At 52.3% G+C, this 14,322-nt stretch overlaps 1 protein-coding gene across 2 annotated transcripts in view; it reads right to left on the bottom strand.

Annotated features, from left to right (window-relative positions):
- Afap1l2 (actin filament associated protein 1 like 2) overlaps positions 1-14,322 on the bottom strand; it is a 90,100-nt gene that overhangs the window by 18,751 nt on the left and 57,027 nt on the right. Inside the window, exons 3-6 of one of the 2 annotated variants that reach the window (XM_071610692.1) lie at positions 10,442-10,513; positions 9,073-9,167; positions 3,471-3,561; positions 644-727 (exon numbers count right to left, since the gene is read on the bottom strand). In XM_071610692.1, coding sequence (XP_071466793.1) covers positions 644-727; positions 3,471-3,561; positions 9,073-9,167; positions 10,442-10,513 — 342 coding nt within the window. The remainder of the gene's footprint in view (positions 1-643; positions 728-3,470; positions 3,562-9,072; positions 9,168-10,441; positions 10,514-14,322) is intronic. The other variant, XM_027930229.2, reaches the window with a different exon arrangement.

Here is a 14,322-nt window from a genome sequence, read left to right as displayed (position 1 = left end):
AATGTCGTTGGGATTCTTCCTCCAGAAACAAAAAATTAAGGGAGGGAAGCTCCAGAGGGCAGCGTGAAGGCGGATAAAGCCCCAGTATGGGCTCCTAAGGTGGCCCTGTGTGTTCTGTGGAGAATTCTGACACCTGCTAGTCCTCCTCCCTGCAGTAAGAGGAAGCTAACTGAGAAGTAACGGTCCGTGGTAGTACCTGCGGCAGCTAGGAGAAAATTTAGGGCAAATGTACTAACAATTGTATTTATCCCTATGAGGGCTCACGGCACACCATAAATGTAGGATTCTCTTAAAACAGGTTCTTAGCTTCCAGGGGGCGCAGGGTAAGCAGGAAGGAAAGGCAGGATGTTCAGGTGATCCCATCAGGACTGTGCCCCGCTGTGTCCTGCGGAAAGTCCTCAGGAACCAAGGGCAGAACAACCATGCAGGCTCCCTTGGAATCATTCATCCATATTTCTGGCGGGGGTCTGTGGAAAGCAGAGCAAACCATGCCCCTGGCAAGACAGCACGTGGGGCGCACATGCAGGACCCATGCATGAGGACGGGAAGAGGACGGTGCCGTCCTCGGGACATGCACCCATCTCTCCAAGCCAGGCATCAGGCACGGCATCACTGGCATTCCAGTTCTGGGGACAAGCAGTACCCAAGGTGATCGTGGCGTAAATGACTCCTTCGGGCACCTGCACCCATCTGGGGACTCCAGGAGGGAGAGATCTGCCAGAATGGCCTGCATGGTGTCCAGAAGCACAGAGGCAAGGAGAGAGAGACAAGATGAAGAGAGGGACGTACCCAAGTACAGAGACCCACATGTGGCAACATGGCCGCCTGTCCACAGAGGTTAGCACTTGATCCTCTGAGGGGTTGGCTGGTGCTTTAAGGGAACACTTAGGGGTTCTCTGCTCTCTCTGCAGAGGATTCAGTGGCCCAGAGAAAGGATGGCCAAACATGGAAGGAGCCTGGGTTCCTAAACTACATGGAACCAGAAATACCTAGTGAACTGCTCTGTGAGTGAGCAGCAGATTTGGGTCCTGTCACTAAAAATGGACACTATGGAGCTATTTGTTACAGCAGCTGCTATGCCCGTAGCAGGAGACATCATGAATGATGAACCCAATGTCCTGGGCAAGAAAAGACTCCCATGTCAAGCCATCAGGACACACACTACACATTTGCTTGGAGAGAGGACCCCATCCCAGCAGCACACGTAGGGACACTGCTGATAAAGCAGGACAAGAATCCAAGAGACTGACCCTGTGACAGGAAGTCAGCAAAATAGTAATTGGCCAAACAACTAGAGGAAGGGGCTGGAGCCCAGTGCTCCTTCCTCCTGCTGCAACCTGCACATCCCGCTACCCAAGCAGGTGTGGGGACAGCAGGCAGGAAGTGAGGACAGACCAGCTTGTCATGCAGGAAAGTCCTCCTCTGTAACAAGTGTGGCCACTTCTCCCCAGGTCATCCTCAGACCTTGTCCTGACAGGAGGGACGAGGCCCTCTTCCTGCCCACCTTACTATGGGTTTCCACAGCTGGGTTTCCTCCACCCCAGGGCTTCCCTGACCCACTCCCCAGGGTGAGCTGAAGCTGTCCTGGTGATAACCTTTAGTCCCAGTTATAAACAACAGGGGGACTCAGGCTGAGACAAATACCAAGAACCAGGTCTTCCCAACCACTTGTTTGTGTCAAAATAAAGCTTCTCCCTCCCAAACAGGCCTGGGGCATGTCTGGGAGGCAGGCCCTGACTGGCACAGGCCACACCCTAGAGAGCCAGGCTTAAGACACACAAAGGTGCTCACTGCAGTGAGTCACTGTCTCTACCTTCAAGATGGGCCCAGACAGCAGCCCCGCACCCTCAGCTGCCATCTGAAATCACAGCGGGGCAGGTGACTTGGCAACGTCACACGCGCTCAGTGGGAGAAGCTAAGAGGCGTCTACCCACAAGGCCAGCCACTCAGAATATCCTCAGGTGGACAGGCCCTCGCCTCCCACAGTTCCTGGGACTAGAGGCGGCAGGTACAGTGTGAAGGAAGAGGAGAAGCTGACGTGGCTCCAAGTCACTGGTGCTGTCTCATCCTGGGTCCTGCTGTTCATGGAACCACACGCCCCCTTCTGCCAAGTTTATTCCCACCAGCAGGGACCGTCACTGTGCGTATCTGCAAATCACACTGTGCTTTCAAAACCCTTTCACTTACAAAGGAAGGAAAGAGAAAAAGAGAAGAAGGTGCTAAAGTTTGGATGTTGACTCTCCTGCAAAGGTCCATTCTGAAGATGTGGTCCCCAGGGTGGAGCTGTTGGGAGGCACTGGAACCTTTAGAAGTAAGGGTCCTGTGGCTGTAGGGCTGTAGGCCTTGGGGGTGTGCTCACAGCGGGGATGGTGGGATCCCCTTTGTTCTATTGCTTCTTGGCCATGAGGTAAGTAGCTTGCACTGCCATTCAGCTGCCCACCAGAGACTCTGAGCAATGGGTCTGTCCAGTCTTGGACTGGAACCTCCAAAGCTATGAGCCAAAATAACTAACTTATAAAGAGAAAAGGGTTATCTCAGCTATTTCGCTATAGTAAGGGAAAGCTGAGCTCTGATCCAGCTTCCTCAGGCTGAGAACACTGGCCAAGAATGGATGGCTCCAGCATGGAGCCATCCTGTGTAGCCATTCATACAGGGTGCAGGAGTTAAATGAGGTCAGTCACTAAGGGACTCCATCCAAAGGCTTGCAGTTTCATTTAAAGTTCCAAAGCCCTCACCATGGCCTGCAGCCCTCCACTCCTCATTTTCCCCTACTTCACCTGTTCTTGCCATGCTGGCCTCTGCCCCAGGGCCTTCGCAAATACTGACACTTTCTAGAAAGTTCTTCCCACAGGTATCTGCGTGATCCATTCGGCACAACATTCAGGGATCTGCCCAAAGTCATGCCATCAGAGAAAAGCACTCCTCTCCTGCCAAAGTCTAGCCTCGGTTCTGTTTTCCTTCCTAACGCTTGGCTTATCACTACACAATGTATTCTGGGTTTCTTTGTATCTATTTTCTTTCCAGTGAAGCTGAGTGCTCTTGTCCTGGTCACACGGTGGGAGCACAACAACTCCGAGTCACAGAAGAACATGGAAGCTGAGCTCAGACTGTGTCTGGCCTCCATTTCCATTGCTTCCCAGGGACGGGCACCCCTTGGCCAACAGATCCTCCTCCACCATCTTTCTGGGATGAATGGAGGAGATCCAGGTGGGAGCACAGTCAATACCAGCACCGTGAGCCTGCTCGCTGTGGGCCATCCTCACTCCTCCTGGCAGGCTGGCTGGGTGGCTGTGGGTCTTGGCATCACATTGAAGACCAAAGGCCAAATGCCCTGATTACCATTTTCTCTGGGAATGGCAGCCCCTCTGCCTTCCAGCCAGGGATGAGTGAGTTGGTGGCCACCAGGTGAGTGGGCCCGACCTCTGGGTTAAAGCAGCGAGTCCCCTCCAGCCCCAGCCGCTGGGACATACCATTGACAGACGTGTCGTATGGCTCGGCCTCTTCATAGTAACCCTCTGGAGACTCGATCTTTGGGACGGCAGGCTGTTTCCGTTCTAGAATCTGTGGCATGATCAGATAGAACAGACACCTTCAGAAAAGGCATGCTGGGAGCAACCTGGATCCACCCTATGGGGGGGGGGGAGGAAGAAGGGGTCCTGAGGGAAGGGAAGCCTACCCGGAGTTCTACCAGGGAGGAGGGGACAGCATGGAAACCCAGGGATCCCACACAGGGACACAGGCTCTCCAAGCCGCTTCCCTTCTCTGCAAAAGAATCATCCCAGGGCCATTCTGAGCTTTCTCTGAGACTCAACACTTCCCCATGGGGCCTGGCCACACTAACTGCAAGGACACAATGGTGGGCATTGTGGGGGCCATCCACAACTCAGGGGTCTGTAGGTTGGGCAGAGAGGGCAGTTGATGTGACAGGAGCCTAATCCCTGGACTACTGTCCTGCAGCTGAGACAGGTCTCCCTGAAGAGGGTCGGTAGAGGCCGGGCGGCTGCACCACTGAACCTCCAAGCTCCTCCTGGCCTCAGACAGCAGAGCTGGGCAAGCCCAGAGGTGGCTCCAAGGTCTCCAGCCCCAGCAGGAGTAACTCCCTCCCTGAGGGTGCAGCTACAGGATCACCTGGACATCTCCTAATCCACCGGGTACTAAGTGGGGCCAAGGACGTGGCTGCCGGGCCGCGAACGTGCAGCAGGCCACACTGAGAGCTGCGAGCAGAGGACCTTCAGCTTCCTGTGTTAGTCTCAGGAGAAGTGTCTGCTCCTCAGCTGTCCCCAGCCACCAGCCTGAGAAAGGGCAGCCCTGGAGGCCCAGGCAGCTTCCCAGAGTCCAAGAGGGGAAGCTTCCCCTGCCCTCAGCAGCCAGAGGGTCTTCTCAGACAGCCCTGGGCTCTGCATCGGGCTGGCCAGAGCTCCCGTTGCAGCCTCTGGGAAGCCCCCTTTCAGCAGGTGGTGCGAGCACCCCTAAGGGGGTGTGAGGAGGTGGCCTCTATGGAGAGAAGCTCAAGGAACCCAAGATCTGACTCTGGATCAGGACCCCACAGCTAGAAGAGGACAGAGCAGAGAATGATCCTTCTGCACCAAGCAACGTTTCAGGAGTCTCCCAAAAGCCTCTCTGAAATATCTAAATGGATCAGTCCAGAGGGGAAGTGTAGGACAGTGGTGAGGAATCCAACTTCCTGTGTCAGGCTCAAATCCTGATATTCCGGCTGTGTGACTCTCAACAACCTGGGCTTTAGTGCAAAATGGAGTAGAAATACCTGTGTCACATGGGGTTGTTGTAAAGATAAAACTGGGCTCAGCAATATTAAGCACTCAATAAATATTAATTTTTATTAACCTAAGAAAATAAAATGTAAAAATAGCAAATGGAGAAGTTTCATGTATATGTATTTGGCAGAGGACAAATCAATGTATTCTGGAAGGATACAAAGGGGACTGTTTGGGCCTGACCCAGTGTATGCCAATCTCTACCTCACTTTGCTACAGAGGAACAAGTCAGAGCCCCAGGTCCCCAGGCTTCTGAGGCAAAAAACACTAAGGTCAAGTTAAAAGAGAAAATGATTTTCCTAAGAACTCAGGAGAGAGTCCTCTAAACACAGACACATGAAAGACCTGTTATTGGATATCAAAGGAGAGGGTCCTAATCTCCCCAGGGATCCGAGAAAGGGCTGATATTTGAATCATCGACATCTTTATGCTGGGGAAGACAGTGAATGTTGAATGAAGATGCAGAAGAGATTTGACTTCAATCCCGGAAATAACTTTCTGACTGTTCAGAGGAAGAGACGGGAAGAAAGTCACCCTGCTCGAGATTTACCAGAGGTTCACAGATTTTTTTCATAAAGGGCCAAGTAGCAAATATCTGGGGGATTTGTGGGCCCCTTGGAGTCTCTTATCTCAGATGTCCAACTCTCCAGTTGCAGCACAGAACAGGAACCCACGGACAATGCCTGCTAAAGCAGCATGGCTGTGTTGCAAAAATCTTCACTTCACTAAAGCAGAGGCAGGGTGACCTGGCCAGAGGGACAGTGCCAACCCCGACTACAATGAGACAGAGAGTTAAAGAAGAGGGGTGGCCCAGATGACATGAGGCACCCTTGCAGCTCCACACGGCCTGCTCCCAGTGCATGCCCTGTGAAAAGCTCTTGGTGGGGGGTCCCCCCGGGTGCCCACACTGACTGTGGCAATGCCCCTCTATGGGGTCAGCTGCTTCTCCCACAGGGCAGCTCACAAACACGGGTGCATGTTCAGGCCTCCAGAGGAGGTGGGTGGAGATGACTGTGCTGGCCAGAGGTAAACAGTGGCCAGCAACATCTGCTTCTCCTGCTGTGGCCACAGCACCTGGCTGCACAGCCAGCAGCCCGGGAAGGCCACAGCTGCCTGAGTCACTGTCCACACCCACGAGGTTGCTCCAGACCTCTGGCTGCCCTTCTGTTGTTGGGAAGGCCCGCTCTCCACAGAGGGGGGTTGCAGTGAGGGTCCACATCATTGTGGAGAAAGTCCCAGCTTATGGGTAACAAGCATCCTGAGCCTGGGACAGGCCACAATCCTGGCCTGGCCAGTGGCACTGAGGACTCCAGGCAGACATCTGATCTCTTCTGTAGCACCCATGGGTGGCAGTGGTGAGGAGCCCAGCACTCAGGTGGATGAGTCCTGGGGCACCCAGATGCTACAGGGTCAGGTTAGGAAGGAAGGGGCTCCTGAAGAGGGCAGGTCACAGGGTCACTCCAGGCCCAGGCCCTGGGGTGGAGCTGCCACGTCCCTCTGATGAGGCAGCTACGGCTCTGGTTCTCATCCTCTCTCTGGCTGCTCCTCACCCCACTCCTCGGCAGCCCTTGGACTACGACCTACAGCTGCTTTGGCCAGGCTTGACGGAAGAGGCCCAAGGGAGCTCAGACGCGTGCACACTCGCATACTCGTGTGGGCCAGGAGGGGGGAATCCCAGCTCCATGCTACCCTTCCACCTACCACGCCTGGAACCCCTGAGGGTGGCGGTGGGTGCCTAGGACAGAACGAGGAGGGATCTGGATAAGGGCTGCTGTCCACACGCCTGGCCCATCTAGCACAGGAAGTCCTCATGGGAGGCTGGGAGACCACCTCTGGCACCAGGTTGCTCCCAGATGGCCGTAAGCCTCTCTGGTCAAGCAGTCCCCAGACAAAGATGCCACAGGAAGTCTCCTGGAGGGGGCCACTGGCCTCCCTGCCCCTTACCTCATTCACAGCCCTTCATGCCACACAGTTGGTACATGAGACTCCAACAGAGTAGTAAAAACCGTGCCAGCGCCCGGGGCTGCCACCCTCACCAGGACCAATTGGTTCAAACCTGTATGCCGGTCCCATTTGTAAAACACATATGTCAACTGGGCCCAGAGACACAGGCCTATCGTCACAGTGACTCAGGAAGCTGAGGTAAGAGGGTCACAAGTTTGAAGCCAGCCTGGGCAATTGAGTGAGAGCCTGTCTCAAATAATAAAAAGGGCTGGGGATGTAGCTCAGGGGTGGTGCTGGGGATTTCAAATCACAGATTTCTAGAAGGCCTGGCCCTCAGCGCCAGGGAGCCTGCCTGGTGAACACCCCCACCCACCAGGTGCGGACCCTGTGGCCCATGGCATATGGATGGGGCACTTCCACTTGGCAGACGTCCAAGGTGCCCGGGTCCCAATCAGATGCTGGACTCAGGAAGGAAAGTATGGCCCTGGCCCTGAGCCACTCCCTGTCCAGCTACCACCCAACGGAGAGTGAGCCTGGGACACACCAGAAAGCCTTCCATCAGAGAACCACAGCTTCTCTCACTGGTCAAAGCCCTTGGCAAGAGCAGAAGGGAGGTGCTTCTCCCCAGCGCCCCAGAGCACAGGGTGGGGGGGCAAGATGAGGGAAGCCATGCTAACTCTGCCACACAGAAGTGGCACAAACCAGATGCAAATCCCCCCACCGTGGGGCCCTCTAAGCTTCTTCCTTCACATGGAAAACCACGATGAGAACAGCCACCCCTTGATGGGTGGGGGGGATGGTGCCTGTGCTCAGGAAGTGGGTAGAGCTCAGGGTGGGGCAGTCCCTGGTGACGTCAGCACCATGGGGATACCCAAAGACTAAGATCAGTCCATCAAGGATCACCTAGCCCAAGACAGAGAGTCCCACCAGCCGTCACCAGCCTGAGGGCCCCCATGCAATGGGGAAGGGTCCCAGGCACTGCGGAAGGGCCCTTGGCCTGTGTGGCAGAGTCACTCTCCAGCTGGAGGAGACTGCTGCCTCAGCAAAGCGTGAGGGTAGGGGGCGTCCAGAGCCATTCTGGGGTTGGGACCCCTTCAATGGTGACATGAGCTTAAAGATCAGCAATGGGTCATGTGGCTGGAGCTCAGAGAGACCATGGATTCAGTTTCCTGCTGAGGTGGACCCCAAGGCCCCCTGCCTCCTGCATAAATCCCCCCAGCTGTGGCCCTCTACTTTCTCTAAGAAACCAGCCCCAACCATGCTCCATGGGGCAAATGCCCGGGTTTGAATCCTGATGCTGCTACTGTGAGATGTTAGGCTCCTCACCCATAAAGCAAGGACGCTGCCACCCACCTCACTGAACGCCAGAAGAATGCCACACAGCGCTGTGTGGCCTACACCCTCAGCCCAGTGACCACCACCAAGAGTGAGACACACGCCAACGTCACTTAACATCAGGAGACACAGAGCTACAGACCTTAAATAACCTTCTCCGGGTGCAAGAGCTAGTGCCTGGCAGCCCTGGCACCTGAACCCATGTCTTCAGAGTTCTATAATCCAACCCACCCATCCATCCACCTATCCACTCACCCAATAAACGACTATGTGTGTGTGGCCTACTGTGTGCCCCACTGGACATGAAGTAGTAAGTGGAAGACACAGTTCCTGTCCTGGGGAGGAGACAAATAATAAGAAGATCTTGTCAAGAGTGGCAGGTACCATGGAGGGGCGAAGGGGTGGTACTAACAGGCAGAGCAAGAGTGGGATGCCCCATGCAGCTCGGCTAGGGGAAGCCCAGATGGGAGATAAGGCAGTGACAGTCACAGAAGACCCAGTGGCAGAGGAAGTAGAGTCCCTACAGCAGGTCCCACAGCAGTGGTAGAACCCAGGAGCAGGAGTGAGGCCAGTGGAGAGGGAACTGGCTGGACGTGCAGGCCTGGAGCAACGTCAAGGAACGTCTTTTTCTAAGTTAACGAGAACCATGGGGAGGTCTCAAGCAGGAAATGAACAGTGGTAAGATTTACAGTTTCAAAAGGTCACAGTGGCCTGAGCTGGACACCACAGCTGTACGTGGACCCTCTCATGTGACTCTGGGGAAAGGGACCAGCATGGTGTTAGACACACGGGGACACTTGATAGAATCTCCCCATTCCCATCACCTTTAGTATGGGGAATACGGTGGCCTGGGCCAATGACAAGTCACCTGTGGAGCTTCCTTGGCTCAGTCTCCTTTGCCTCGTGCTCATAGAGAATGCTCAGAAAATGCCAGAAACTTGGTACAATACTTCTGAGGACAAGTAGAAATTCCCAGGGCCTAAGTCAGGAAAACCGGGGGCCCTGGATGAACACTTACTGTCTTGGGTGGAGGGAGGTCTGGAAGGCTCTTCTGAGGGGCCAAGGTGTGCTGGCCAGGTCCCCCATTGCTCAGTGGGCCCTGCTCCTCAGGCACTGTAGGGAGCAAGAGAGGCGTTGGTGAGGTGTGCCTGGCCTCATGGCTGGGTCTCATTACCCAGGAATGTCTAGTCGCTCGTCCGACCCGTCACATGCCTTCTATTTGAGCAGGTGATAATTACCCAGGCAGGCTGTCCCTGAAGCCAAAGTTGTTTCACCTCCAAGAATAGGGTGCACCATGCCCGGTCATGGGCAGAGTCCCCAGAAGGAACCGGCTTGGGGTTTCTGGCAGGCTCCGCAGCCCCCACCCACCTACCCCATGTCAAAAATGGCCCAGCCACAGAGCTGCAGCAACCAGAGCGCTGCCGGCAGGCACTATATTGAGCTGCTCTTAGCACCGACCCTGTGATTATGGCCGTCTCCTCCCACGGTTGACCCCAAAGGTGAATGACCCTGGGCAGAGTAGGAGTGTCATCAGATAGGTCTGCAGTCCCCAGCTTGGAGGTAGGGGAAGAAGGAGGGGCTGCCACACAAGGAAGTTAGGCCATTACCCCTCTGGGCCCTTGCAAGGGAGTTTGAAGGCCCTTCTGGGCCCCGTCCTTCTGGCCAATCCAGCCAGCTCCAGCCAGACAGCTTGCGCAGCTCTGACCCTTGGAGCTCAAGGGGCTGCCTTCTCCAAGCCTTCTAGGGCTCAGTGCTCTGAAGCCATGTTCCTACCGCTCTCTAAACCTTGCCATCTGAGTGGCAGGCTTGGGAGTTGGGAGGCAGAGCTTCTTATGCCTCCTCCTTTGCCACTGGGAAGCTGGGCAAACCTCTGGGCCCCCTGGGGTCCCATCAGACCGGAGATTGAAAGGGAAATAGCAGTGAGCAGAAGATCTAGAGGACAAGGACCAGATGCCACATATCCTTCCAGTAAAAGAGAAAATGTTCTGCTCACGAGACCCCTTGGTGCATCTTCTTTGAATATTAAAATAGTTGCTCACAGCATTTCTCCTCCCTCCTCCCCTATCAAAAGACACAAAGCTGGAATCGTGGGATCAGCACCACACACAGCTGTGCTCCCGGCACATCTGAATTATGACTTCCTGTTCTTGGGATGATGCTAGGAAAAGGAGATTGCAGGGACAGATTCCTTCCTCAATGGGCAAGAAGGTGGTGGCCCGCTGAAACACCGAAAATACATCAACCCAAAATACCACCAACCAAAATGCGTCTTCCAAAAATAACTCCTCCAGGCCTGTCTGCACGCTGGCTGGAAGAAAGGGGGAGCGAGGGAGCTGAGCCTTGTACTTCCCTCCATCTCCTGTGAGCCAGCCGTCCCAGCCCTGTACCTTTGTCCTGAGACTCAGCATTCTGCCTGTTGACTGTCACTTTGTTCATGTAAATGTACTCCTCATCAGAACCTGCAGGAGGAGAATAAAGACTTTGTGTGACTTCATGTGTGACTTCCAGAGAAAAACAATACCCCCAAGATGCTTTCCTCTGCTTAGGTTCCAGTAAAAGCACTCAGCACTTTAAGTTGGTTAAGATCCATCATAGAGAGCCAAGAGGTTTCCAAACAAGAAACTGCAAACTGCTGACTGCTAGTTTATTAGCCTGGGGTGGTAGGGGACGAGGGGAAGGGCAGGACAGGAAGGACAGCTTTGGGAATGACAATCGGAAGTCGGAAGTGGAAGACACTCATACCTCAAAGATCTTCCTCATGTTCCGCCAGGACCTGTCGTCTCTAGGTTTCCTACCATTTCATTTACATTTACATTTAAAATATTTCCTATCATTCTCATGCTAATCTGAATTACTTGTATGAATTTATTAGAGAGATGACTAGATAAGATAGGTCACTCTAAGGACCAGGAAGTTTCTTTGTCTCCTAGACCCCTAAGTGGGTGCATTTGGCTCCTAGTGGGTGGGTGGGTGGGGTGCTGAGAGCCAAGTCATGAGTTCTAAGGGTAAGAAGGCTGGGAAGGAGAATGGGGAACCCCATCTACCCCATAGACAGTTGCCCAACCCATCCCCTCCTTTAGAATGCCTGTGTGCAGGCGTGTCACCTTGCAGTGCCTATGGGGAAGGAGAGCTGGCCTCTGGCCAGCTGCTCAATTTCTAATCCCAGGTATGTTCTTCAGATTCAGTGGAAGGGTTCATCCTAACACCATTCCTCTTCTAAACCCTCCTGAAGTTCTTTTGCAGCCCTCAATTTGCATTTCCTAGAAACTTGTGGCTGATAAATTCTAGTGGTTTGAGAGTGATCCTGAGCCAAGAGACCCAATTCAAACCCCTGGGAAAGGAGGCAATTGAGGGTTGGTCTGTTCCCCGGCCACAAACCTTCTAGACTCCAGCCAAAGGCCTACAAAACAGCGCAGAGAACCAGGAGATGCAGGAAGAGGCTGGAAGGGTGGTCAGCCCACAGGACTGACACCTCAGTGCCCAGCCCTGCCAGGACAAGTTGGTGGGGTCACCCTGTGTCAAGAATGGCAGCCGTTTATGGGAGGAAGCTGTGAGGTGTAACTGTGCTCTTCCACCAGCTGAGATACAGAGGAGCCAGTGGTGCCTTTTGCAGAGCACAGCTCAGGGGACAAGTGCTCAGCAGTGGGGGCAGGAGGCAGGATTCTCTGCTTTTAACAGCATATTTCTGGGCAAAACATCTATCCCTTACACCTCAGTTTCTTGTCTTTATAGTGTGAAAAACAATCATGATGTTTCTACTTAACTGTGAAGTTTTCAAGCATATGAAAGTTAAATATTAGGGGATCTGAAAAAGTAATCTAGGCTTAGGGCTGACCAATATTACAAATGACAGCCTAAAACATGGCAAATCACACAAAGGCTCAACAATAGAAAAATGGTAAAATAAACCACCGCGCATCAACCTATAGAATAGCTGGACACCTTTGAAAAATAAATGAATTAGTGGAGAGTGTGTTAATTGACATAATAGTTTTTAAGGTGATTTTGGAGGATATTTTACATGTTCATATTCTTTTCTTTTCTTTTATTTTTTAGTTGTAGTTGGACACAATAGCTTTATTTTATTTATTTATTTTTTATGAGGTGCTAAGGATCGAACCCAGAGCCTTGCATGTGCTAGGCAAGCTCTCTACCACTGAGCTACAACCGCAGCCCACATGTTCATATTCTTTGTCCCAGCATTTCCACTGCCAAAAATTTATCCTACAGATGAACTCCAGCACATGAACAAAATTTTGAGGATGCTCATTGCAATATTGTATGAGAAATGTTTTCAGAAAATACGAGTTAAGCGCCCACCAAAATTGGGCTAGTTGAACATTCCATGGACACTCTGCACCTTAAAAAATAACAAGGTTGTTCTAAGTCTGTTATTTGCAAAGACAGTCATGACTTAAGAGCTAAACTATCAAGTTTCAGAGTAGCAAAAAAAAAAAAAGAAAAAGTATGTGAACTGCTGACACATGGAAATGTGTACATCTAGCAATTCTAAATATAAAAATAATGTAAAGCAGAAACAGAGGCAAACCACAACTATATAAAAATACTCAGATGACATTGATAAAAATCAGAAAAAGGAACTGGAAGTCCATAAATAGTGTCATTTTATGTTCATTTCTTTTTTTATATCATTGACCAAGTTCACACTTCTGTGTGAAAAAATAAAAGGCAAGACATTGTTGTGGCTGTTTAACTGTTAGATTCTGAGCAGATGCTTTCTCCCTGAGATGATTCGAACATTACAAAGGAAACTCACCACCCCTGGAGTCTGCATGCTCCCACACTGAGCACTCTGCAGGCCTGTGATTGACATGGTTTTGATTCCCAAAGGCTGACTAATCTAGACTACCCAGGCTGGTTATGGAAGGCTCCCCAAAATCTTTGTAATTGTGCAAAAAATACAGTAAACTTGGCCCTAAGCAGTCCTAGGCCACAGCCTTGGTCTGGAGAACCTTCTATCATTCACTCATTCACTTTTTAGAAGCATGTTGAGCATCAGCAATGTGCCAGGAGCTGGGGATACAGCAGAGAACCACAAAGATGTCATCTCCAGGTTCATGAACCCACTGATCTGGTGGGAGAGAGACCCTGCCTGAAGAGTTACACAGCAGGTAGGAAGTGAGGGCAGCCATAGGTGATGTTGGGAAAATGAGCCAGTAAAGCTTAGAGCAAGTGTGCCATTCTTGGGGTGGGGGTGGTCTGTCCTTATCTGCAAAGGGAGGTTTTTCTCATGGAACTAGGGTCGGGGGAGAGGAAGGACATGATGCTCTTTGTGACATTTGGGTAGACAAGAGCATTTGAAGTGCTCAACAGAGGGGCAGCCACTGAAACTCAGGAGCTGCTGAGCAGGGGGGTGACGGTATGGCTCTTACTGACAAAGGATCAAACAGGCCATAGGTGGCCAAGCCCATGACAAACAGACCTCAATGTGTGCCTTGACCTCATCGCCCAGACAAAAAGTGGAGAGGGTAGAGAATTTGTGTTATGCTAAGAAATTAAAAACTCAGAAACTCAAATGAACAATTCCACTTCAAAGCACATGATAAACTCACTCATACCCTGCGGCGCACATGCAAATAGCAGTGCAGCCCATGTGGACCACAGACTATCTTGAAATGACCAGCCAGCCCCCATCTGCAAGATCCCCAGAATGAGCCAAGTTTTTAGTAGATACACAGTGAGGCAGGCCTGGACAGCCCTGAGGAAGAAGGATGCTTTAACTTCAGGGTGGGTGGAAGGTGTTTAGGATTGGGTCCCGGGCAGCACAACAGGTAATGGGGTGCCACTGAGCCCGGGGAGGTGGGGGAGTATAAGGATCAGGTCTGCCTGCCCTGGCTTCATCCCTCACTATCATGAGGCCCTGGGCAAGTGACTTTCTAAGCCCTTGTTCCCTTGTTGGTAAAATGGAGACATTGACTCCCACACAGATTTGAGATGAGGATTAAATGACATTGTTTATAGCACTAAAGACATTAAGTGGTGTGCCAGGACACAGTAAATGCATAGTCAATATCATCTGCTCTTCTACCTTCTCTGCAGTTGAAGGGATACAAATAGGACCAGAAGAGAAGTTCTCTGTCGGACAGCGACTATCAGCAAGTGGGCAGCACCTCTGAGAATATGAGCCATGGCAGAGCTCTTAGAATGGCCAGGCACATTTATCAGCAATCTGGGGCCACTCCAGATGATGCGCACTGGGGAGTCCCCTGACCAGTTCTCAGCAGCCTTCCACCGTCACAAGCTGCCT

Source organism: Marmota flaviventris, chromosome 4 (genome assembly GCF_047511675.1).
Source record: "Marmota flaviventris isolate mMarFla1 chromosome 4, mMarFla1.hap1, whole genome shotgun sequence".
Taxonomy (NCBI): domain Eukaryota; kingdom Metazoa; phylum Chordata; class Mammalia; order Rodentia; family Sciuridae; genus Marmota; species Marmota flaviventris.
The sequence above is the reverse complement of the archived record's forward strand: the minus strand, read 5'-3'. Positions and strand labels throughout refer to the sequence as shown.